Genomic DNA, 26,159 nt, shown 5'->3' with positions numbered 1-26,159 from the left:
ATTTCACCTGCATTAGGTAGTGTGCAGAGTTGTGGGTTTGAATGAAAACTCCATTTTATAATGTATATTTGAGAAGCTGAGTTCTTACTGTCAGAAAATTGACCTATATAATGAAATACTAGAAGAAAACCCTAAATTGTTTTTTGTTTTTTGAGATGGAGTATCACTCTTGTTGCCCAGGCTGGAGTGCAATGGCGCAATCTTGGCTCACCGTAACCTCCGCTTCCTGGGTTCAAGCGATTCTCCTGTCTCAGCCTCCCTAGTAGCTGGGATTACAGGCATGTGCCACCATGCCTGGCTAATTTTGTATTTTTAGTAGAGATGGGGTTTTTCCAAGTTTGTCAGGTTGGTCTTGAACTCCTGACCTCGGGTGATCCACCTGCTTCTGCCTCCCAAAGTGCTAGGGAGTATAGACGTGAGCAACTGTGCCCAGCCTGTTGTGAATTTCTTTTTTTTTTTTTTTGAGACAGAGTTTCACTCTTGTTACCCAGGCTGGAGTGCAGTGGCGCAGTCTCGGCTTATTGCAAACCTCCGCCTCCTGGGTTCAAGCAATTCTCCTGCCTCAGCCTCCCGAATAGCTGGGAGGCACGCGCCACCATGCCCAGCTAATTTTTGTATTTTTAGTAGAGACAGGGTTTCACCACGTTGACCAGGATGATCTCGATCTCTTGACCTGGTGATCCACCTGCCTCGGCCTCCCAAAGTGCTGGGATTATAGGCGTGAGCCACCATGCCCGGCCTGTTGTGAATTTTTTATGTTAAACAAGTACTAACACTTAGGGAAAAAACTTTCAAAGAAAATACCTAAAAATGTGTCGCATCGTATATGTAGTATTAAAGTGCAAACACTGTTAAAATTAGTATGAGGTAGGTGGATTTTTTAATGAAAAAACTTGAAATATATCAGATTGTTCCCTATTATGGAATTTAAACTTGTCAGAAAGATCCAGATGCTATATTAATATTTTATCTGTATTTGGTTGCTGTTACTTTTAAAAATAAGTTCATTTCAGTATTTTTGTGTAGATTCCATATTTCAATATAAAAAGTTAAAAAAAAAAAGTTCCTCCTGTAATTTAGAGCAAGGTATTCCATACACTCAGGAGGAAAAAAAAAGAAACTAAGGTGAGAGGCTAGTTAAAATGATCTTTATTTATATATTGCAGGAAATGATTTTCTCTCTGGCAACCTAGCATAATTTACATGCTAATATTTTTAGCCATGGCTTAAAAAAAATAAAGTGGTTTCGTAAGTGCTAATCCTCCATTTTTAGGGATTTTTTGGTTTAAAAGCAGACTAACAAATAATAGTTATGTCTCAAAACTTGCAAACTGTTACAGTCTCAAATGCCCTTAAATAATTGATAGTTTCCTCATTGATTTTTAGTACATTTGGCTTGGAGATGAAAATTCTAATTCTAGAGTGTAAGTTATGCTGTATTACAGAGTAGATAATGCAGATCCCATTCTCAAGCAGAGAAAATAATTTTGATAATGGTCTTGCTATATAGATTGCATAAATATTGTTAAATTTTTAATGTTTACTAAACTAAGATAGGACAGCTCTAAGTATAGATTGTTTTACATAGATGCGTTTAGCCCAGCACCTGCTGGTAACCAAGGTCCTCCTCCAATGATGGGTATGAATATGAACAACAGAGCAACTATACCTGGCCCACCAATGGGTCCTGGTCCTGCCATGGGACCAGAAGGAGCCGCAAATATGGGAACTCCAATGATGCCAGATAATGGAGCAGTGGTAATGTATCATAAACATTATTTTGATTATATTCAGTAATGTACACTTCTGCCCCAAGGATAACTTCACACTTAATATAATTTGGTATCATTTGTTCTGGCAGCCAATGAAGAAAATTTTGTGACATCTTACATTGATTAACTTAGACTTTTTAAGTAGTTCAAGAATTAGGATTACTGTCCATGCATGCTTTGGTACCTTAGTGTATAGCATATACATATATTAATTACAGTTATTTTTCTGTGCTTTTAATTTGTATCCATTGTTTACCAGCATTCTAATGTTAAAGTATTTTATTATGGTGTTCTTTTCCTGTGTGGACTCCTTCTGTTTGGTGAGGACAAAAGTCCAGTATGTATGAACACACAGTTTCAGTAAATATTTTTGACAAAAATATTACCTGTCATGATTTAGTGCAGACTTTAGTTATAAAGTAATTAGCATTAAAGTTTTTGTGTATTTCTAAACCAGCAATGTGACTTTCTTTTGACAGAATTTTAAATTATACTTATTAAATTTAGAGTTGACAATTTTTTGTCTTGATATGAGAGTGTGAAGATATCTTTGTGTGGATCAAATACTATAAAAACAAGGTTTTTCAGTTGTAATTTTTACTATATTTAAATATATCAATAGCAAAAATGATACCTTTTATCATTTCCATTAAAGTCTATCACTATATAAATGGGACTTTATATAGGCAAACCATTTTCTCATTTAGTGTTTGTTAATGCTTGTTCTAAGTAACATTTTGAAAGGGAAATTGGTTGGTTATCTGTTTTGAAAAGGCATTTTGTAACTACTATATGAAATCTTGAGGCGCCAATGTTGCTAAGAAAGAAAAAGCACTGCCAGTTAGATGCAGATGTGTCATCAGTTGTAAATTCTTCGTGATCAGAGACGTTAAAAGCAATGCATTGTATGTATTTAGAGTTGAATGCAGCGTTTATCCATTTATTTGCTTCAAATGTAGTCTTTTAAGAATTTGGAGAAATTGGACATGCTGGCAGTGGATTTTTTAAAATGCTGGTTTATACAGAAGATAAAGAGGCGCAGTGCACGTCTACCGTGAACAGATGGCACCTAACACAGTGATTGCATTTGTTTCCTTCAGTAGAGGCTTTATTTTATAGCAATATGTTTGAAAGCTAGTAAAAACTTACACTACTTTGGTTAAATTTTTGTGTGGTATATAATCATCAATAGAGACATAGAAGTAACATTTACTGTCCCGTTTTTTTTTATTGTCTCCCTGAACTTATAAACTTTATTTGAATATTACCTTTGGTCTTGTTTGCACTGACATTTTACTGCTACACGTTAGGAAGTTCTGTCCAACCTTTGAGATTAATAGGTATGATTATTGTGAAATTTTTCAAAATATTTAATTCAGATATTTAATTGTGCCTATTAGTACTTACTGTTACATTAATTTTTAAAACTATTTTCCCAATGATAGTCTTTCAAGGAAAACTCTCAAAAGTTTCCATACTGAAATCATAATTCTTTGTGTATGTTTGTATTAGTGCTTTCTGTCTTCAAGGAATTGATGTAAATTTTTTTTAGAGTGTTTACTTTTAAAAGACAGAATGTGATGCTGCTCCCCAGTTTTATTTCTCTGATTTTTTTTAAAAAAAGTATTTTTCTTAAATAGCATAGTTTCGTACAATATAAACTTTTGAAAAAGGAGTCAGAGCTTTATTTTAATATTGATGAGGCTTAAGATGACATTTGCTTCTGTCATGAAATCAGTTCTTTGTTCTTGAAATTGGGGCATAGCATTAGCAATATGTAAATAAATCTTCAGATGCTGCATTTAAAAAAAAAAAACAACACAGTAACTAATTAAATTGCTCCTTTCTTCCTTCTATGTGTGATCCTGATTCTGCTGGACTTTCTGCCGAACTTCATGACACCACCACTTGGGATTTTGCCAATTTTCTTGTCACTTATATTTGGCGTGTTCCAAATGGACTTCATATTCTATTCCTTATTGTGTGGCGTTATAGCACAATGACAGATTTCCTCAAGGACCGCCATCTCAGATGGGTTCACCTATGGGGAGTAGAACAGGTTCTGAAACCCCTCAAGCACCAATGAGTGGTGTAGGTCCTGTGAGTGGTGGTCCTGGTGGCTTTGGTAGAGGAAGTCAAGGGGGCAACTTTGAAGGCCCTAATAAGCGCCGTAGATATTAAACATTCGTTCATTCCTGGCTGTCTAGGAAAAAAAAAAGTCAGTGGTATGCCTTTATACTTTTATCTGTTACCTGGAAGAAATGGTTTTATTGTTAATGTATGTAGACTTAAATTTTTTTTTTGTAAAACTTAAGGTTTTTGTATTTTTCTTTATTCATAAGCTTTGTAGATTAGAGTGGTAATGATGATGCTCATCATTTTGAATGTTGAAATGTGTTTGTGACTTCAGCTAAATATAAGTATTCCATAGTACTGTGAAATCTATGTAGTTACTTAATCTCAATAAAGAAATCATTTTCGATAATTTAAAACTGTTACTAGTGGTATTCTCTTATGGTCTTACTAAACTTTGCTGTAACAATAATGCTTTGGTTGCTTTAACTAATCCTAGTCATTAAAAATGAAAATGATTTTGCTTTATAATTTGTGCAAGTAGCACTGAAGATAGAAGCTTAATGAAAGCTGATGTCAATAAGGGGTAGCTAGAGTAGCATATGTGGGGGTGGGAGGGTACGGGAGTTTATTTGTATAAACCATTGATGTTCTGTGAACTCGGAATTGCCGCCTACGTTTCATGTAGATTCTGAATATTCAGGTATTCTGACACGGATTATTGAGGATATCTTTGTCCTGTGCTGATTTTTCTGAATAAATCTTTTTCATCTTGAAAAAAACTGTTTGAAGGCAAATCTCTTTGGCTTATAAAAAATGTCTAGCTTTAAACATATCTGCCATTATTTATTTGGTTTCAATATCTAGATCTTACCCAATTATTATTGTACAGTTAGTGTTAAACATTCTTTAAAATAAAACAATACTATTGGGTTGGCTGTTAAGTGAGGATTTGCTGTGTGATTTGTGGTGAATTAGGCATTTGAGAATGGAGGTTTCTAGGAGTATCAAAAGATGACTTGACTGCAGTGTTGTAAATATTTCCCCGAAGTTTGGACATTTCTCTGGTAAAACCTACCTGATGGGTTAGGATCATTTTTCTCCAAGGAATGGCAGTGTTTTTTTTTTTTTTTTTTTTTTTAATTGTTTTTTTTCAAGATAATGCTGAGACACCCAAGCAAGAGGTGATTTTAAAGAGCAGAGAATTACTTCAGAATGGCTAGAGTCATTGGAATCTGAATAGCTCCCTTTACTATCAAATACCTATTTTGAATTTTGATTTTCAATACTAGGGAGAAACTGATTTTATCACACTATAATAATATTTAATTGTAAAAGTCATAGCTATGTTTAAAACTTTGTATGTTGGTCATGTTTGTTTAAAATTGTATTTAAGAGCCGGGCGCGGTGGCTCAAGCCTGTAATCCCAGCACTTTGGGAGGCCGAGGCGGGTGGATCACGAGGTCAAGAGATCGAGACCATCCTGGTCAACATGGTGAAACCCCGTCTCTACCAAAAATACAAAAAATTAGCTGGGCATGGTGGCGTGTGCCTGTAATCCCAGCTACTCAGGAGGCTGAGGCAGGAGAATTGCCTGAACCCAGGAGGCGGAGGTTGCGGTGAGCCGAGATCGCGCCATTGCACTCCAGCCTGGGTAACATGAGTGAAACTCCGTCTCAAAAAAAAAAAAAAAAAAAAAAAAATTGTATTTAAGGAATCATAAATGTCTTATACCACAAATCTAATTCATCAGACACTGATCATAGCGTAGTTATTTTTCACAAAACATTACAGTGGTTTACTATATCATACTTTCAGCACCTTTCTGAAAGATAATAAGCTATTTTAAAATAAACAGCATGTAAATAGTGGTTTCTGTTTTGCTGGAAGGCATAGTTTAGAAAGAAATAATTTTAATTTAAATTTTACATAAAAGCAGTTGGTTGTAAAGCATAATTGTTGCATTCTTTTACACCAATTAAATTTTTCATACATATTCTTTCATGTTATTTTTTTAAACACACAGTGTGGATGGAATTATTTTCTAAAATTTGCAGTATTCATAGGCTTCTGTTTCTGACAGTCCTTTGAAAACATGATTTGGAGATTGTAAGATAATAGTCAAAGACTCATGTTTCTCATAAGTATGAGGTGATGGAGAGCGGGATTTGCTTTAATTTGTGACTTTAATTGGGGTATGGGGAGTTTTAACATTGATTACAGTTTTTCAGTAATAATCTGTTGCACTTAAGCCTACCTTTCCCGTCATCTATATTTTATTCATATAATTCTCAGGTAATTTTTAGTCTTGTTTATTTCACTTCAAAGCTGAAATATGATTGGGAGAAACTTGATCCTTTGATGCTATACCAAGCTACCTTTGGCCAAGGCTGTGAAATTCTGTATGATTCATTCAAGAACATTTGAAAGCCAGTGCACAAAAAGATGTCTTAATCTCCTGAACATCCTAGTGTCCAGGCTCAACTCTGGCACCAAGAACAGAGTTCTACACAACTTACCCCAGCATCAAGAAAATCCTTGTTCCGGCTTTACCAAGTTTACCCTGGGAACAGTCAGCTTCTGAGTGACAGACAAGTGGAGCGTCTCTGAACTCCTAGTTATTCCGTGTTTTTAGTTTTTTTGTATAGTTAAACTTTGTGGCTGGTTCAGTCAATTTTTTTTCTTGTGAATTAGTATACCGAGAAAGATTTTTAAATATCATCTGCTTAAAAGTGGTAGATATAAAAATAAAGAGGAAATCTAGTAGTGTTAGTTTTGTAAGTGTGGTCATACATGCTATCATTTTTTTCATAAAAACTAATATGAAACAGTTTTAATACATAATAGTATTATGATAGTTTATGTCATGATTTAAAGTACTGAGTTTAAAGTCTTCAGGACTTACGTTTCATTTGCTATTTGTAATATGTATAAAATAAAGGAACATCTGCTTTCTTAATGGTTTTATTCTAGCACTATATGTTGTGGGAATTTTCCCCATTTTTGTTTATTTTGTAAATAAATGCATATATTTTTTTCTTGACAGATGCAGATTTTAAAAAACTGATTCACTTGTGTTTTACAAAATTCAATATGCTATTTTTCCTTGAGGTTTTTTTTTTTTTTTTTTTAATTTTTCTGTGTAAAATCAGTGCTGAGCATTCAGTGAGATTAAATATTTTTAACCCTGAAATATCAGTAATATTAGGGGAACAATATCTGTTTTAGCTAGAATTGCCATTTAATAAGAATGGGAATTATCAACAAGGACAGTGATTGAAACTTTAGCTCTTGTTTTTCAAACACTAGTTGAATTAATACTTTACACTTTGTTCAGAAACATACTTGTTGAATATTTCAGTAACTTCATGCTTATATATAGAGTCTGTAATTGCTCAATAACAATGTGAATAAGTAGTCATTAATTAGTAAATGGGGGTTAGGTTGATAATTACAACATAGATCCTGAATGAGAAAAAGGATATATATGTGATTGAAATCAAGTAAGTTTTGTGTAAGAATGTGATCAAATTATGGTAAAAACTTTAAAAAGGGTTGAGAATACAGTGTCAGGTAATACTAGTGAAAAATAAATGGACTACATCATTTGGAAAAAATGGGGAAAGATTCCTGGGGAATAAGGTAGTATTTACTGTTTTGTGTAGGTGTTCAGAGTTTTGTTACAACATCTAATGGGTTAAAATGTATTCCTGATGTGTCAGAGGATAGCAGTGATACAAGTCAGACTTCTTATTTTCAAGAATAAGACAGTAAACTACCCATATACATATCTCCTAATTCAACAGCTGTTTGTGTTTTCCTGTGTTGATAGCTATTTGTAGGCATGGACTTTTTGGGGGGATGGGAAACTACTTCAAAGTAAGTAGCAGGCTTGATGTTACTTCTCCGTAAATGTTTCAACATATACCTTCTAAAAATAACATATTTTGGTTAATTTCATACTGTCGAAGATTCATTTTCTTTAAATCAAAAAGTCCACCTCTTAAGTTATGTAGCCCAGTATGGAAATATTTCATTCTAAGCAAATCATATGATTAAATAAATTGGGAGTCGCCTTATACTTTATAAGAGAATTTTGTTTCTAGCAGCCTTCATTACTGAATTTTAAAAATTAAAATTATTTTTCTGTGTTCACTTGTTTTTGTAGTGTTGTAAAATGAAGTATGTGTACCATTTCCTAAGTGAATATCCATCAGTTTATTTATAGACTGTTACTCTGGGGAAATAATGAAAAAATACAGAAAAAAATGGATAGTGTCCAGTCTTTAAAATCTGGGTTCTTTTAAATATCAAAAACTGAGATGAGCCTGAGCAGCTGTAGTGAGACACTGTCTCTACCAAAAAAAAAAAAAATGTAGTTTCTTCTATGTGTTGTAAGAACATTTTGAATTTGTTTTTGTGTCCTTGATTATTGAATAACAATTATTAATGGTTGAAATTTGAAGCTTGTAAGACAATGTTTAAAGGCCTACCACAAAACTGTTGTTTTCTGATTTTATTTGACTTTTTTTTTCCTGTAAAACCATTTAGAATATAAATATCTCTAAGGGTTTCTCTTCGTTGAAACTTACTATTAGATTGCACTTTTTTTTTTTACTTGATGAAATTAACATTGTGTTTTTTTCTACTTTGTGACATTTTGTTTTCCTTTTGAATAACAGAAGTCTCTTATTTCCAGATTGAGGATACTGAAATTCTTAATGTTACCTAGCGAGAGTGTATATATACACATTAAACAAAATCCTTTTCAAGACAGTTTTATGGCTTCAGTCACCATTATCACTACCAGCTCCCTCCTCTGCAGCAGATACTGTGTTTTTAAAAGAAGTTTGGCAGAATTGTTCTTTTTAAATTTGTCTTATTCAATCAAATGAACTTTAAAAGAGATGGTATTTTGCTTGTACACATAAATAAAATTTCAGAAATAATGGAATATAAATCAAATTTCACGTGAGGTAGTTGAGTCTCAAAATTAAGAGTAGAATTAGTAGAACTAAACAGATTTAAGTGGAAGTGTACTTAGTTTGAACACAAATTTGTTCATTTTAGATTTTCTTCATGTTTTAAATTTAGTCAATAAGACTAATTATTCATTAAATACTGGGTTCTACATTGTGTCGGTAGTAATTTAAGTGGACCTTTTATTTGTTAAATGCTCAAGTGTTTTGTTGATGATGTTGAAGACTTTGAAATAGATTATTTTAATCTAAATTTTATCTTAATTTTTGTTTTTATCTATTTCAGTGTATAAATTTATATCTAAAAAATTTTCTAGCTCTTTGTTACACCGAGCTAGCTTCACATTTTTATTTACATATTGTACATCTCATGTATGGAATTACACATATATAAGCTAGTGTCAAAACTTGAATAAGTAGCCACAGTCGTTCATTGTTTTCTCTCTGATTGCATCTCTAAGATATATTCTTCCCTGTTCTGTCTGCTCTTATGCAAAAGGGCATTATGTGTTTGTCAATCAGCCAGGCTTATGTGAATGAGATTTAGTGTATGTTTAGAAGAACTATGTAAATGTATAATCCTATGCCTATTAACTTTGCCGTGTTTGGAATACAAGTTATTTACATTATTATCTGTGCTTATTTAAGTAATTTATTTTTTGCAAGTTACTTGTATTTTTTATGTGAAAATTGAGAAAACATCTTAGTATACATTTCGTGGTTAATTTTTCCTCAGGATATTTTTACGTTATTAGATAATGTAAATCAGTATTAAATATCAGACATTCCTTAGATTTAAATATGTTGCCTGGTATTTTTATGTATCGAGAACAAGTAAGCTACATTCTACGTAGTCAGTCTGTATGAGTTACAGTAATTTCTGACCTTTTGGGTGTTAGAGGCGATAATAGTAACTTGCTCAGTGGTTACTCAGTCTGTGTTAATTCTCTGAGTTGATTAGAATGTTTATATTAATATGTTCCCAGACTTGAATGTTTTATACATTAGGATAACTTTGGAGTGAAAAGCTTAGGTAACTGAAAATAGTAATTGGAGTAATTGTCTACAAAACTTTTCTTAGTCATATAAGATTTATGAGGTGCCATGTCACTCAGAATTTCACTATATGCATTAATTGTAACAACATGTATCAAGGGGCCCTACTGTGTATTGGGCAGTTTTCTAGGGCTTAAGATACTACAGTGAAATTCATCCTCTAAATTAAAGGACAGCAGCCACAGACATCCTTCTGAAGTTAGTGGTTCTTACACTTCAGTATGTGTTAGAATCCCCTGGTAGGCTCATTTAAAAATCTCTAGACTTTATTCCAGAGTAGTCCATAGGTCTCAGGTGGAGCCAGGAACTTGAATTTCTAGTAAGTTCCTATCTGATGACGCTGCTGTTGTTTTTAGAAACCCCTTTGAGCATCTGTTTTCACATATTGTGCCTCAAAAGAGACTATTGTGGTTGTGGTTTTTGCTGTAGCTGTAGATGACTGTCCCAGTACTCTGTGGATAGGATAAGATCCCTGACTATCAAAATACCCTCAGACATTTCCAGCTATTGCCAGTTGATAAGCACTGAAAAGTTTGTTATTTCTGATTTGGAAACATAGTAGCTATTGAAAGTGTTATATAATGTGTAAATTCATTTATCATACTTTTTTTGAACCAGGGTTTTAAAACCTAGTTAATGCAAATGAAGAGGAAATACGGAGAAGTGTGCTTGAAGATTTTTTGAAATAGGCTTCCTCTTAACAGATTCTCAGCATACCAGTATGAGAGATGAAATGATGTAATTGTTTTTGTATCCGTGTATTTGGACATGCTTCTGCCTGCTGGATGAAGGTGCTAGAAAACTGTTCTGTCTTTGCTTACCCTCCTGGTGAATATGAATAGATTGATAAAGTTTGGTGGATTAAAATGTGGCCTTTCTCTTTGGTGTAAGCTTGTTTCACTTTTATAGATTAAAGATAAAAGATTTATTAAGTATATTTCCCAAGACCATAAGTGTATGTATTAAACATTTTCTTGGTGTAGCTTCAGGGGTGTGTGTGTGTGTGTGTGTGTGTGTGAGATATCAAGGCCCACTCAAAATTATGCAGCGCAATAAAAAATTAAATTGGTTCATAATGAAAGCATGTATTTGCTGTATTGACAGTTGTTTGTTCCAAAAAATTGTAACTGTACCAGTGCAAAGAAACAGTCACCTGATTTCAAGCCTTTTAATATTTCAGAAAGTAGTTTCTATAACATTGATTTTAATGTATGTTAAGAATATCTACATGTAGGAAATACTTAAGTATAGAGATTTATTTCTAACTGTAATCCAGAAAGCATCTGGGGACTCTGACTCTGCTTCCCAAAAACCACCCTAAAATGGAATTTGGTATCTTCTCAGTTTTCCACATTGCTCAACCATTTTGAGATTTTTGCGAATGGAGATGGGTTTGGCTCTGAGAAGGTACAAACAATGTTATATCTTTTAACATTGCACCAACCACACCCCTCCCTCATGTTTTCTGTTCAGGAGTAGGATTCCTTTCTCCATGGAGGCCCAGGTCTACAACATTAGGCTTTTTTTTTTTTTTTTTTTTTTACCTCCTGTCAAGTATTACTAATTGCCTTCAGTCAAGAGATAATTATTTTTAACTCCTGCGACACTAAAATGAGTTATGTCTCTACAAAAATCAGTGCTTAACTTTTATTCTTGGTACTTGAATACACAAAAACAATTATAAACAGGGACCTACCTGCCTTGAGTTTTTACTTTGTGCTATCTTGTATGTTACCTAAGTCTTCTGGTTGGAATGTGGTTCCCTCCCCGACCCACATGCATATTTAACAGCTCTAGCGTTACCTTACTGGGCAGCCATAGAACTTTACATTTGATCTGTTGCTAATATGTAGATTTATGCATGAGGATTAACTGGGAAAAATAAGACTATTACTTTTTTTTGTAGTAGTTTCTTAGCTGTGTATTGTGCTACACTGACCTTTATCTGGAGCCATTAAATTAAAAAAAAAAAATTAGTGGAGTTTGGGAAATTTGTGGAAAATAACACGCTCCAAGTTTTTGGGGGTGGGAAGTACAATATAGAAAAAGTGTTCACTTTCTTAGTTTCTGCTTAGCAATATAATGTGCTTAACTTATGTTCTGCTGTTTGTGCTAAAGGTATTAAAGTCAAACCTATATTAAAGTATAAGAATTAATGTCAAGAACTTTTTGACATATGAATGGATGAAATATTCCCTAGGTTGGTTGAAAATATGGGTCTCATAATTTGAATTATTTTGAAATTACTCAATGTGAAGACGACCCTATCACAACCAGTTTCTATTTCTTTTCTGTAGATTATAAACACAGCATAGATATATGCATGTTAAATAATTTAGCAGTTCTTGAAACCCTGTTGGTTACATATCAGCTTCCTACAGTTTGCTGTGTTGACTGTAGTTTCTTGCAGTTTGAACACTGGGAATCCAGCTGTGAACACAGTGGACCAATCCTTTGCCGTGACAGCATTTGTATAATAAAATGACAGTATCTAACCATGTAGCGATAAAGGTAGAAAAAAATGACAGCTACTCCTTTAGTTAAGGGGTTGAGAAAATAGCTATCTTAGAAGATAAAAGGGGAAAGAAAACGATTTTGATTTAGTTTGTGCTCATTGAAATTTAGTTGTGCTGAAGTAAGTGGCTGCCGTTCTGCCTGAAGCTGAACTGTCTTAGTTGTAGTGACATTTGGCTGTTAAGTCCTTGGAATGGAACTAGTGAGATGAGGAAATGAAATTGTAATATTACTGTAATTGATTTAAATTCAGTTATTGATAGAATATTAAGCATACTTGGAATGACTTGGGTATATTAATCTACTTTTGTATCTGATTTTATGTAATCAAAATCCAGATAAGTATTTTTGAGGAAAATTTTTGCATCTGAATTAGATTTGCAGACTTACAAAGAAAAGAATGTAAAATTTCTCAACTTTAAAATGTGGCATATGCTGAAATGATAATATTTTGGATACATTGAGCTCAATAAAATATATAATTAAGCTAATTTGACCTGTTGCCTTTTTCCCTCCTTTAATGTGGCTTCTAGAAAGTTTAAAACTTCACATGTGGTTTAAATTATTTTTCTTGGCTCTGATCTTAGAAGAGTAATTTAGTCACATTTTAATTTTTTTCCTTTCACGATTGTAATCTTAGAATCCCATCACATAGGCTGTAATTATGTAATTATTGTTACCTTTTAAAATGAATAATGTAAGATTGAGATTTCAAGTATAAGCATATATTCATAGTTAAGTGTCAGTGTGAGAACCGTTTCCTGAGCATAATTACTTGGTGTTTGCTGTCCTGCAGGGAAGGAGTTGGAGCACCAAGTTCTCAGGAAATAAATTGTACACATTAAGTTTTACACCCCTTTCACTTTGTTACTTTTCTTTTTGTATTTCCTGTCACCTTGATACTATCCATAACATTTTTAAGCAAATGTTTTAAGTCTTGAAAAGGTTTGTCATACAAGATTTCTCCTGAAACATTTGTGTGAGGTTATCTTGTTTGCATATTTATTTCATGCCATCTAGGATATCCGCCTGTCATTTAGTAATTAATCTTCATTTCTTAGCAAGTCCTTGTTAGATATTTGCTTGGTGAATGAATGACACCAATTATAGAACAAACACAGTGTTTACAAATGAGGATACCAGAATGAACAAAAAACGGTCCTTTTGGGATTTGAAGTTTAATGGGTGTATGTAGAGCTGTAAGGAAGCTGACCAAGTTGTCATAATAAAGTGCCTAGAAAGTCTTTGAAAACGCAGATGCAAATAGTTCACTTATTTTGGGGATACCGGGCAGATTTCACTAAGGTCACCTTAGTCAGGTCTTGAAAGTGAGTATATACTTGACAGTTGTAGGCTTTTTGGACGAGAAGGTAGGGAGTGTTGTGGGGTGGCAACGTGATATGGTCACAGGCTGGTGGCAGTGAGCAGAGATCCTGAGTAGGCACTAAGCTGTCTAAGGGGAGGGAGCAAAGGCTGATAGCAGGGAAGAGAAGTAAAGTTGAGATAAGATTAGGATTGAACACAGTTAAGGAGTTTAGACCTTTATTTACCTATTAGGTGACTGCGAGTAAGGATAAGCCCGACTATTACAACTTAATGAAGTGTAGCAGTGACTGGACCAGAAACAATGTTCTGGAGCAGAGAGACCACATAGATCACAGATCCAGCCCCAGCCTCCCTACATCATATTTGAAAGGATCTTAGTGTCAGTGAGGATTGCTCAGATTCCAGATAAGAGTAATTCCGAGATGAGTGAATTTAGCTGTTTCTACCATATTGCGGGGGTGGGGAAGGAGATGCAAAGTGTTCTAGGGGTTTCTGGTTTGAATGATGGGTTGAGGATGCTATGAACAGAGACGCCAAAGGTAAGTGTGTTCAGGGTTGATGGTAAGGTGATTGATGTAGCTGCTAGAGGGAGAGGAAGACAATCCATTTGACTTTTTTTTTTTTTCCCCCCCTGAGACGGAGTCTCGCTTTGTCACCAGGCTGGAGTGCAGTAGCGCAATCTCGGCTCACTGCAACGTCTGCCTTCTGGGTTCAAGTGATTCTCCTGCCTCAGCCTCCCAAGTAGCTGAGAGAGACTACAGGCTTGTGCCACCACACCCAGCTAAGTTTTTATATTTTTAGTAGAGAGGAGGTTTCACCGTGTTAGCCAGGATGGTCTCAATCTCCTGACCTCGTGATCTGCCCGCCTCGGCCACCCAAAGTGCTGGGATTACAGGTGTGAGCCACCATGCCCGGCCTCCATTTGATTTTTGAATGTTTTGGTTTTAAGTCCTTTTAGGTGCTTTGTTGGGATTTTTATAACTGAAGAAAATCTCTCTGCCTGGTAAATATGTTCTCTCTCAAGGAACTGTCTGTCACCAAAGATGAGTGTATTACCTTCCTAACTCGTCCTGTTTTTACTTTTGCCCATGCAACTTATTCTCCACAAAATACCCAATGCATCCTTCTAAAACAAGACTTGGCCGGGTGGATGTGGTGACACTCCTGTAATCTGAGCACTTTGGAAGGCTGTGGTGGGCAGATCGCTTGAGCTCATGGGTTTGAAACTGGGCTGGGCAAGATGGTCAAACCCCGTCTCTACTGAAAAAATAGCTTGGCATGGTAGTGTGAGCCTGTGGTCCCAGCTACTTGGGAGGCTGAGGCAGGAGAATTGCTTGAACCTGGGTGGTGGAGGTTGCAGTGAGCTGAGATTGCACCACTGCACTCTGGGCAATAGAGCCAGACCTTGTCTCAAAAATAAATAAGTAAATGAAACATGACTCGGATTCTGCTTCCTTTTCTTTGTCAAACAGTAGTTTCCCACCTGAATAAAATCTCAGCTACATTGTAGACTGCAGGATTTTATCTGATTTGGTCTTGGCCCGCCTTTGCAACCTCATCTACGTTCCCCGTTCCCTGCTTGCTCACTAAACTCTGAGGTGGTTCTTCTGTCTCCCAGATATTTTTGTAGCTCTTTTTTGAGATGGAGTCTTACTCTGTCACTTAGGCTGGAGTGCAGTGATGCAGTTTCAGCTCATTACAACCTCTGCCTCCCAGGTTTAAGCGATTCTCTTGCCTCAGCCTCCTGAGGAGCTGGGACTACAGACACCCGCCACCATGCCTGGCTAATACTTGCATTTTTGAAGGACGGGTGTTCACCATGTTGGCTAGGCTGGTCTTGAACTCCTGACCTCAAGTTATCCACCTACCTCGGCTCCAAAGTGCTGGTATTACAGGCGTGAGCCACCATCCCTGGCCTTTGTAAATCTCTTACAAAAGCCTTTCTCAGAAGAATTTCACATGACCTCTTTTCATTCACGTTGTTTTGCTTGTTGTGCTTAATTTTTCTTTTTTCAAGACAAGGTCTCCTTCTGTCACCCAGGCTGGAATGCAGTGGTGTAATCATAGCTCACTGCAGCCTCAAACTCCTAGACCCAAGTGATCATCTTACTTCAGTAGAATAGACCACAGGCAAGTACCGCCATGCCTAGCTACTTAAAATTTTATTTTATTTTTTTTATAGAGACAGGGTCTCAGTCACTGTGTTGCCCAGGCTGCTCTCAAACTTCTGGCCCCAAACGATCCTACTGCCTTGACCTCCCAAAATGTTGGTATTACACGTGTGAGCCACTGTGCCTGGCAATGCCTACATTTTTCCCCCCATCTTCATCACTTATTCACACAGTGTTTGACATTTGGTATTGAACTGATCTGAGAAAATTTTCAGGAGAAAATTTTCAGGAGAAAAAATGGAGTCATGGTATGGATTTATTATTTTTGAGACAAGGTCTGGCTCTATTGCCCAATTAAAGTGTTTGGATGAGTATTACAGATTGTTTATTCATTCAGTAAATTTTTATTGAACATTTTGTTTCTGTCTGTGCATATAATAGTGAAGAAAATAGACACTGTCCCTATCTTCTTTGTGTTTGATGTCTAGTAGGTGGCAAGAGAAAAATCAGGTACATAAAGAAATTCTTAGGCAACTGCATCATATACTAAAGGGTCAGGAGCAAGAATAGCCAGCAGGGAGGGTGAGTGAGTAGTCCAGTTTTTAATAGATGTTGGTAGAATATGTACCCTGACTGAAGTGGAAAGAGAAGAAAGTTGGGTTGGATAAATAGGAGTTAAGATATCCTGCTGTGGGACCAGAGAGTGGAATGAGGTTGGTGGAATGGGAGAAGACTTATTTTTAACGATCGATATAAATTGTGATGTATGTTCTGTGTACTAGCTATGTCACATACAATGGCGTATGGTCTTGGTGGAACCCCAAGCCGTAAGAAGACCAGAGGACCTGGAAGTAAGTTTAAAAGGTTTCTTCAGGAAAGTAGACTTTTTAAATTTGAGTTTAACATGAAGGCTACTAGTTTTATAAGTTTGTTTTTCTCTCACACCTTTTCTTCCTTTGTTATACATTGAAGAGAAGACCAGAACCAACACAAATGGGAGAGGTTCACTGCCAGGAGAAACCCGCCAGGAAATGCTCAGAAGGGTCTCCTGGCTAAAATGTAGCTACTGGAACTCATTGTTGATGTGATTATCATGTATCGTTTCTATGTGTGATCATTATATATACTTCAGACATTGGTCTAGTTAATTCTTCTAGTAATTGAACTTTAAAATGACAATGTGGCTGAGATTTGCAGAGAAATGATTCAGTAAAAATTGCGTGTGATGGAGGGAGCACCTAATCCTCTTAGATTTTGATACATTGGCTATATTATACCAACATAGATTGAAAATCTCTGTACGAATGCTGGGAGGAGAAAAAGCATGTAATTAGTAGTTTGAGGAAATAGTGTTGCCCAAAACATTTCCCTGACTTGTAATCGTGTCTGTTTGAGTGGATAGTTACTCAGGTATTTTGGGGAGTTGGTAAGAGTTACTGGTTTCCCTCTGCCCTATCCTGTTTTCAGCGGCTTGCTTCCTTTAGCCTGGTCTTTGACCTCATGTTTATTACTGTTCCGTTGGATGGATTATAGGAATTTAAAAAATAACCTGTAAAATCGACCTTGCTTTTTTGGCTTGCTTTTATAAAATGGTAATTTCAAGTGTTTTCTAAGAACAGACCAGATTTCTTAGTTATATGATAGACATTACTCAGTTCCTGCATTTTGGTTTTAGTCTCTATTTGCGAAATATATCAGTTATATTCTTTTCAGCATCCTGGACTTTGTATTTTATAGTAAGTACAAGTTAGGAAGAATGGGAATGCTACCAAGTCTGGGGACCTGATCTCTGCCAGAAACACTGTTTTTTCGTCTCTCCTTGACAAGAGATGATGAAAACTTGGCCTTAAATGTATAACGCAGCATCTGCAAAAGGTTTTAAAAATGTTCAAGTTGACATTATGATATAATTTTGGTTAATAGTCACATTATAGTATATATATTCCAAGTATTTTTGGAGCATAAATAAATGGAATCAACTCTAATTTGCCAAAACTCTCATTTTTTTCCTATATACTATAGTATGAAATATATATCTGAATACCTAAAATTTTCGTGTGTGTTTTCCCAGTGTTAGTGTCTTAACCATTTCCTTAATTTTGCATCCTTGTTATCATCCTGTCTTTTTTTTGCTCCTGTCTTCACCCTAGGCTTCTGTCTGGAGGCGCGCCTTTTCCTGCTCCAGTCTGAACCGGCTGCTGTCTAGAGAGCAGCAGGAGCAGAACTGTACCCGACAGGCCTCAGTGCTTCTCTGGGTTGGACGTGCTCTTGGCTGGATTATCATTAGATGAATACTGGACAGCTCATGTTGACAGTTGACTATAAGTTTTCTGTTTGTCCCTTAATAGTTATTTTCCTTTGGCTAGTGCACACACACACACACACACACACACACACATAAAATAGCCTGGTTGCTAGTGTGGAAATACTAAAATGAGTTTCCTTTTTTTTCCTCTAAGAGTTTTATCACATCATTAAAAGTAACTTATGTGTTAAAATGCTAATTTAATGTGAATGTTTGTTTGATGCCATATAAACTAATAAGAGAACACTGTATTTGGTCAACAAAAGGAATGGTTTCTAAACAACCTATAGGGGTACATAAATGAATTGCAAGAGATTATGTCATTGTTACATTTGTGAAGGGCCAAGATTGCTTGTGCTGAATTAGTAGACACTGGAGTCATAGATTAGATTAGAAATAATTGATTCTGCAGTAGGTGTTGGTGACGTGGAATATAAGCTCCGTCTGGCAAGTATTTGCTCCATCGAAGATTAAGTCAGCCAGTGTGGGTTAGATATGAGGTGCTTCTGTCTTCCAGCAACTCCAAGCAACTACTAAATGTTAGAAGACAGCACAGTAATTATAAAACAATGCAGAAAAAGTCTAAGAGAGAACAGAACATCAGCACCTTTTAACAGTCAACTTGAGACTTGTTACATATGCATGAATTGAGAGGCAGACGGAAGGAAAAATTCAAGATTATACAAATTAATAAAAAATATGTGTTGGAATCTTGTTCTCAAAGCATGCATTTTGTTATGGTCAGCTTTTGGAACATCATGTGACAGGTTATCTAGCATCCCATTATCTGTAAGAACCACCTGCTGTGTGTACAGTTCAGTAGTAGTGCTAGGTATACTTTGGCACCTTGATGAATTACACATGAAACCTGTTGCCCAAAATAAATGTGTTTACAGGGAGTTTGGCAAAGAGAAATGAATGTAAGATGGAATAATTGGGAAGGATTTTCATAGAATGCTCTTGTTTGGAAGTGGGAGGATTAGATGACCATTCAAACAAAAGGGGAAGTATTATCTATCTTAATGAATGTGTCCAGGGATTTGGGGAGGCAGAAATACCTAGCTGTCAACTTCACGTGAGCCGTATCTGTTTTGGGGAGTGGACATGATCAGTGAGCCCACTATGCGCAAAGGCTGGCAGTTGATAAATGTGCAGAAAGCTGGTAGGAGACCAAAATGAGACTGGAAAACAAATCTAAAATCTTATTCTGTGATAAAGACCATTAGGAGATTTTTGGCAAGAGAAGAAGTAAGTTTGCTATTTCAGATTAACCTAGTGATTGGCAGCAGGATGCATTTGAACAGCCTTCCTTATGCTGCAGGCAGCGAGGGCAGTTGAGATGTGGGGTGGTGGGATGGGGAAGAGGGGCAGAAAGAAGACATGCCCATTGATGATGATAGGGTCACGACTGGGCATCTATCTTAATATAGGGGATTTATGTGGAAGAAGGAACGCAAGGGTGACAGCTTTTAAAAAGCCAAATGACAGGTATTTTGGTGCTGCTAAGAAGAGGAGAAAGGGCAGATGGAAGGGTCGGGGCCCTGTGCCTTCTAGAAAGCACAGGAAATCCTGATGCTCGGAGAAAAGACCTCAGCTAGGGAATTGATTGTTGGTAAAGTAAGCAACAATTGATAAATGAAAATATGAGACACAAGTAGTTACCCAGTGTCAAATGTATATAGGTTAGGGGGACTGAGATACCCTCTGTACATCCACAGAGAGCAATTTAGGTGTCCCCTGCAGGGGTTGGTGATTTGAGTCTTGGACTGGAATACATGGAAACCCTTGTAGCTCTATAGAACACTGCAGTTGCATTCATGAGTTACAGAAACGCATATGCCAAAGAAATGAACATGTACTAAAGATGGCTTCATTTATACCTGGCTAGTGGCCAAGATGAGGAAATACAGAACCCTAAGTGGACTAATCCCATTCTCTAACTCCTCAAACTCAAAAGTTACCTACATAGGCCCTTCATTATAGCCATCATTCAGATCCTCCTTTGAGGTCTATAAATAATCTTTATTATAGAATCGTACTCTAGAACCAACACCCTTCAAACACTATTTATACATAAACTGTATTTTTGAATTTTTTGAATAATGTGCACCTGGTACACAAAAATAAAGATACAAAGTGATGCAGAGTGATGGTAAATTTCTCAATATCCTCTAATAGCCACCCAACTTCTCTATCCAGTGGCAACCACAGTTCCTAATTTCTGGTAACACCAGAATTTGGTGTTACTAAAAGTTAGTAACAGTGGTTGCCACTGGATAGAGAAGTTGGCAACCACCGTTAATAAGAGGAGAACACCACCCTCTTATTCCTTCCAGAAGTTTCTATATTCATAGATATATTTGTATTTTTTTTTTTTTTTTTTTTTTTTTTTTGAGATGGTGTTTCGCTGTGGCCCAGGCTGGAGTGCAGTGGCGCAGTCTCAGCTCACTGCAATCTCCACCTCCCGGGTTCAAGCAATTCTCCTGCCTCAGCCTCCTTAGTAGCTGGGATTACAGGCATGTGCCACCACACCCAGCTAATTTTTGTATTTTTAGTAGAGAGAGCGTTTCACCATGTTGGTTAGGCTGGTCTCAGACTCCTGACCTTGTGATCTGCCCGCCTCGGCCTCCCAACGTGCTGGGATTGCAGGAGTGAGCCACCGCTCCTGGCCTGTATATATTCTTAATACATCCACATTTCTCAAATTTTTTTCATTATCACTTCCTCCAAATGCCTTTTAGACATTTTTTCCTAATTGACTCCCCTCCATTGGAATGTTGACACCCTGGATAACTGGATGATTGTAAATCTGTGCTGAGTACGATTTTTGTCCTGTCCCTCCCTCAACTAATTTTCTCCCTCTTGGGAGAGATTGCCCTGTTGAGAATACAAGATGTGGAGCAATGCCATCGTAAGTGGTTGGGATTTTTTTTTTTTTTTGCCTGAATAAAATGGGAATTCACCGGAGAGACTTTGCCCAGGTCATGATATAATATAGCTCATTTTTTAGAAAGGAATTATTTTAGCTACTTACGGAGAATTGACTGGAGGGGACGAGAATCCAAGCACTTAGATCAGTGAGGAGAGTAGAGAGATGATGGTGGCTTGGTCTGTAAAGACCACTATTGCCAGATAAATATGTAAAAGGAGAGGGAATAAAATGCATATAGTGGTCATGGCCAAAAATGAAGCATGTCTATGTATATTAATGACAAAAGCTCTGGGATAAAGTGAACCCACAGGTGTAGGAAAGGAAACTTTGGGAAATGAGAAACTCAATTCTGATTTTTAACCTTGAGGTCATTTTAAATTTTTTGTTAGGGATTTGGGTATATAAATAGATGATCACAAAAGGAAACTAGAATGGTCAAAATTCCAGATTTATTTCACCCTCTTATTCCAGTCTGCTCCTTACTGGAGGGTGCTTAGAGCCTGTCTGCTATATTCGTTCTGCTACACTAGTGGTGTATGTGAACATCTGGACATAAATTTCAGGGCTGTTTCTGTTATATTGAATGATTCTTATCCAATACAGAATCTTTAGGCCTTCTGAGATGTTAAGGGAGGCTTCCTTTAAGGTGTGAATACTCACATAGAGGTGCTTCCTGGGCTTTTGTTGAATTAGTGAACAAGCCGTTTATTTGTCCAAGATCAAAGAAGTTCTTAGCAGAATCAAAATAGGATTTCTTTATACCACATAGTTTTGCCTGAAATAATCACTGCAAAATGATTGAGAGTGCTTTTAATGAGCCCTGATTATGACCGAAAATGGGAAATAGCACATGTGTTCTAACAAAGGGACTGCAGGGAATTCTGAGGTTCACATGCCGCTTACGGAGATGATGCTATGCTTTGCCAAGGGACAGGAGCTGGGCTGGGCTCTGATAAGGTGCAGTGCCATGCAGCTTTGCTGATGGGAAGTTCCTGCATTCACACATGATGTGGAGGCAGGAAAAGTTTGAGATGGGAGGCTACAGCTTTTCTTATACTATGTTTTTCTGTTACCTATTAATCTGGTCTATATAGTCTAAATTTCTCAAACTTTGTGGCAATTGTTAAATGAAATTTTGTACATTTACAAAATGTGACAGGTTTTTTAAACTTCCCATCTGTTTTTAGACTTCAGTCTCTTTTTAGAAGGTGTGTTGTCATTCCATGTTAAACTATTAAAACATTTAATGGTCCTAATGTGTTTTCATGTAAATACAGTTATTGGATGCACTTCTAATTCAGAAGTAGTGTTCTCCAGTGAGGAGCTCATACCAGATGGGGCAGCAGAAGAAAGGATCCTGGCTGAGGTTGGTCGTCAGACCTCATCACTGATTTGAATTAGCACCTGTTTCCCCCCTGCATTTAAACAGATGATCAGCACATTAACACTGCAGTGATATCTGAGTACTCTCAATACGACATTTTGGTATTATTTAATGTACATGAATAAGTAATGGATTCTGCGAGAAATAGTTTTCCTAATTTGGTTTACATGTTATCTTCAAAATAAGTAACAGTAAGGTGCTATTTTTAAATGGTTTTAAGTATGTGGTGCAAAATAAACTATTGGATATTATTTGACAGTTTGTTTCCAGTGCCTTTTCATGATATATGAACATGATTGATACGTTACATAAGTAAAAGTGGGATTCTTGGCTGTGGCAGTAATTTACTTGAAATACTGAACTTTTAAAGAAAATAGTGGAGGCAGTTCAGGTAAGTTCATAATAATCTCTTGAACTAAAAAATGCAATTTATTGTTACTATAGTGCAGCCCGGTTTTAAAACCTTACCCTGATTATGCAATGATCAATGGTAGTTTTTTCTGACTGTTTTTGTGTTTTTCTGTTATGCGTGAGAAATGTATGTCATCACAAGAAGACAATTCTGGATTTTTTTGAAATGCCTTTTAGGAATTTGGGGACAAAATTAAGGTTGAAAATTTTCAGTGATGTGTTTCACTTCCTAACTAATAATTTGCCTCACTACAGTTGCTTTGCAGATAAGGCAGACACATGTTTTAAGTTCCATTTCACCTTTTCTCTAGAATTCGCTTTTCTTTTTTTCAAGTCTGGGCACTTGAAATGGAGTTAATTTTTTCTTAGAGGTCATTAATTATGTTTGAAAAAATCATCAAATTGTACTTTATTCAACTATGGGTCTTTGCTGAACTTCTTTAATAAGTTACAGGAAATGTTACCATATAACCTTAGAGGAAAAGATGGCGTGTGTGTGTGTGTGTGTGTGTGCATATTGTTTTTTCCCGAAAAACTTAACATTCTAGCTGGAATATTTAATTTTTCTTTAATATTTGTCTAAACTTCAGTATTATTTTTAATATTTATGAATGATCCTATGTTTGAACATGGCTTTATTTTAGGTATTTATTTCTCAACTTTGAGCTGCTATATGAACTTACGAAGAAATTTCTTTAAGAATATGTGAAATTTTGCTTTTTAAAATTTAGGGTTAGCCTGTCAGTTATTCAAACTTTGTGAATTTTGTTCAGTTTGACTCAGTTTTCATAAACTTAAGGTCTTAGGAGCTCCTTTATCGTTAATCCATCCTACGTCGGAGGACGTCACTGTTGTATGTTAATCACCATTGATAAGTCTGTCTGTTTTTGAACTTCATAGAAATAGAATGGTACAATATGTACTCTTTTTTTCTCTCAGGCTTCTTCCACTTCACATAATGTTTTTGAAATTCATCTGTGTTGCTGCATCTATCAGTACTTGGTTCTCATATGTACCATTTAATGAATATGCCACATTTTGTTTTTCTAGTCTTCTATTGATATGCCCTTGGGAAAGTTTTCATTTTGGGGCTATTGTAAATAAAGCTAGTATGAACACTCTTGTACAAGTCATTATCCATTCATTTCTCTCAGGGAAAATACCTAGGAGCAGTATTGCTGGTATAGAATAGCTTATGTTTCTTAGAAACTCTTAGAGTATAGGGCAGTTTCTTTCTTTCTTTGTTTTCTTTTGAGACAGGATCTCCCTTTATCACCCAGGCTGGAGTACAGTGGTGCGATCATAGCTCACGGCAGTCTTGAGCTTCTGGGTACAAATGATCCTCCAGCTCTGCCTCCCGAGTAGCTGGGAATATAGGCATGTGCCACTGCATCTGGCTAATTTTTTTTTCTTTTTTTTTTTTAGTGAGCGACAAGGTCTATCTCTATGTTGCCCAGGTTGGTCATGAATTCCTGGGCTCAAGTGATTCTCCCATCTCGGCCTCCCAAAGGGCTGGGATTATACCTGTGAACCACACTGTCGGTCTAGGGCAGGTTCCATGAATATGTTTCTTAGAAACTGCCAAGATATTTTCTAAAGTGTCTGTCCTATTTTCTTTTCCCACGAACAGTATAAGATTTCTGTTCCTCTGCCTCCTTGACAGCACTTCATACTGTCAGTCTGTTAATTTTAGCCATTTTAGTGAGCATGTCTCATTGTGGTTTTAATTTGCTTTTTCTGATAACTTTTTTTAGTGAGCCTGACATTGTGAAGATAACTTCTGTTGTTGAGTACCCTTTATATCCTTTTTTTTTTTTTTGAGACGGAGTCTTGCTCTGTCACCAGCCTGGAATGCAGTGGCGCAATCTCGGCTCACTGCGACCTCTGCCTCCTGGGTTCAAGCGATTCTTCTGCCTCAGTCTCCCCAGTAGCTGGGACCACAGGCGCGTGCCACCACACCTGGCTAATTTTTTTTTTTTTTTTTTTTTTTTGATTTTTAGTAGAGTTTGACTGTGTTGGCCAGGATGGTCTCGATCTCTTGACCTCATGATCCGCCCGCCTCGGCCTCCCAAAGTGCTGGGATTACAGGCGTGAGCCACCGCGCCAGGCCTATATACTTCTTTTCCTTGCCATTCAGACACCTTCTTTTGTAAAGTACTCCTGCTTTTCTTTGATTGCTGTACACCCATATTGCTAGTTAACTAGATTTTGTGATTTAATTACCATTTGATGTTAAAACTCATTGACATATATATAATCCATGTATAATCATGTGAATGTAAAAATGAGTTTAAGCATAGATAGCTTTATTAGAGTTCTGAGAAGCCAGGTGATACTGGGAATCCAGAATTGTGTTCATATTAGGGATTTTTGCTTCTTGCAAAATATTAGCTGAAAGATGGAACTTCTTTATTAAACATCATCCAGTTGTTCAGTTAACTGAAATTATATTTTAATATGTTAAATAATTTGTTCATCTATTGAAGTTGTGTTATATGTGAAAGTAGTAGGACCTTCTGGAGCTGCTGGCAATTTCTTTCCTGTTTGTTGCTTTCATAGGCATTTTCTCGGAAAATGTTGGCTTTTGAATTTTTTGCCTTATTCTGTTGGTATATCATTCACTGAGTCTTCATTATTTATACTCTGTGTGGAAGGTACATTCTGTGTTGCTTAACGAGACTCTTCCAGGTAACACTAGAATAGAACAGCTTTGGTGAAAGGCAGTACTGTATATTTTTACAGCTATGAATTGCTTGTAATAGCATTTAGTTTATTTATTGCTTTAGCAGCCAATGTTATGGTCTGTGCCTTTGTTATGAAGGCAAAGGATCATATTCGGTTGTAAATACACCTCTGTATAAGATTTATCTGGTGGTCATGTTAGATAACATGGAAATCCCTACCCCTCCAAAATCTGCAGACTTCAGAGCATACCTTTCTCCGAAGGGAAACCCTGCGGTTGAACAGTGATGGTTTAAAAAATGCTGGTCCCAAGAAGAAAAAAATAAAAATAAATAAAAAATGCTGGTCCCTGTGGCTCAGCACCACACGTGTCTGCTTCACAGGAAATCCTTGCCTTTTAGCCAACTTTCAATATATGTCATTGTTAAAATCCTGTTTCTTGAAGTTTTACAATTCATGTATTGTAATTTGAACAGCTCAGCCTCCATACTCATTGGATCATATATTATCTGTATTTTATACATTTATTCCTTAGGACTTCTATTATATATCACTTATATATTACATAATATATAACATGTAATACATGAGTAATAGTAGACTTTGTGTCTTCA

At 36.3% G+C, this 26,159-nt stretch overlaps 1 protein-coding gene and 1 long non-coding RNA gene across 3 annotated transcripts in view; both read left to right on the top strand.

Moving 5' to 3' along the window:
* Positions 1-26,159, top strand: part of PSPC1 (paraspeckle component 1) — a 101,304-nt gene that overhangs the window by 69,007 nt on the left and 6,138 nt on the right. The window contains exons 7-8 of one of the 2 annotated variants that reach the window (XM_032271181.1): positions 1,589-1,758; positions 3,768-4,627. The exons of the other annotated variant lie outside the window; for it this stretch is intronic. Coding sequence (XP_032127072.1) covers positions 1,589-1,758; positions 3,768-3,953 — 356 coding nt within the window. The 3' untranslated portion in view covers positions 3,954-4,627. Of the gene's footprint in view, positions 1-1,588; positions 1,759-3,767; positions 4,628-26,159 lie in introns of those variants that run through there. 2 annotated transcript variants of the gene reach the window in all.
* LOC116544640 lies at positions 15,079-19,086 on the top strand. Its single transcript, XR_004265984.1, has 2 exons — positions 15,079-16,063; positions 16,107-19,086. It is a non-coding gene; the product is annotated as an uncharacterized LOC116544640 (long non-coding RNA).

The sequence above is a fragment of the Sapajus apella genome, unplaced genomic scaffold (genome assembly GCF_009761245.1).
Source record: "Sapajus apella isolate SASKATOON/1434 unplaced genomic scaffold, GSC_monkey_1.0 scaffold225, whole genome shotgun sequence".
NCBI classification, from domain to species: Eukaryota; Metazoa; Chordata; class Mammalia; order Primates; family Cebidae; genus Sapajus; species Sapajus apella.
The sequence above is the reverse complement of the archived record's forward strand: the minus strand, read 5'-3'. Positions and strand labels throughout refer to the sequence as shown.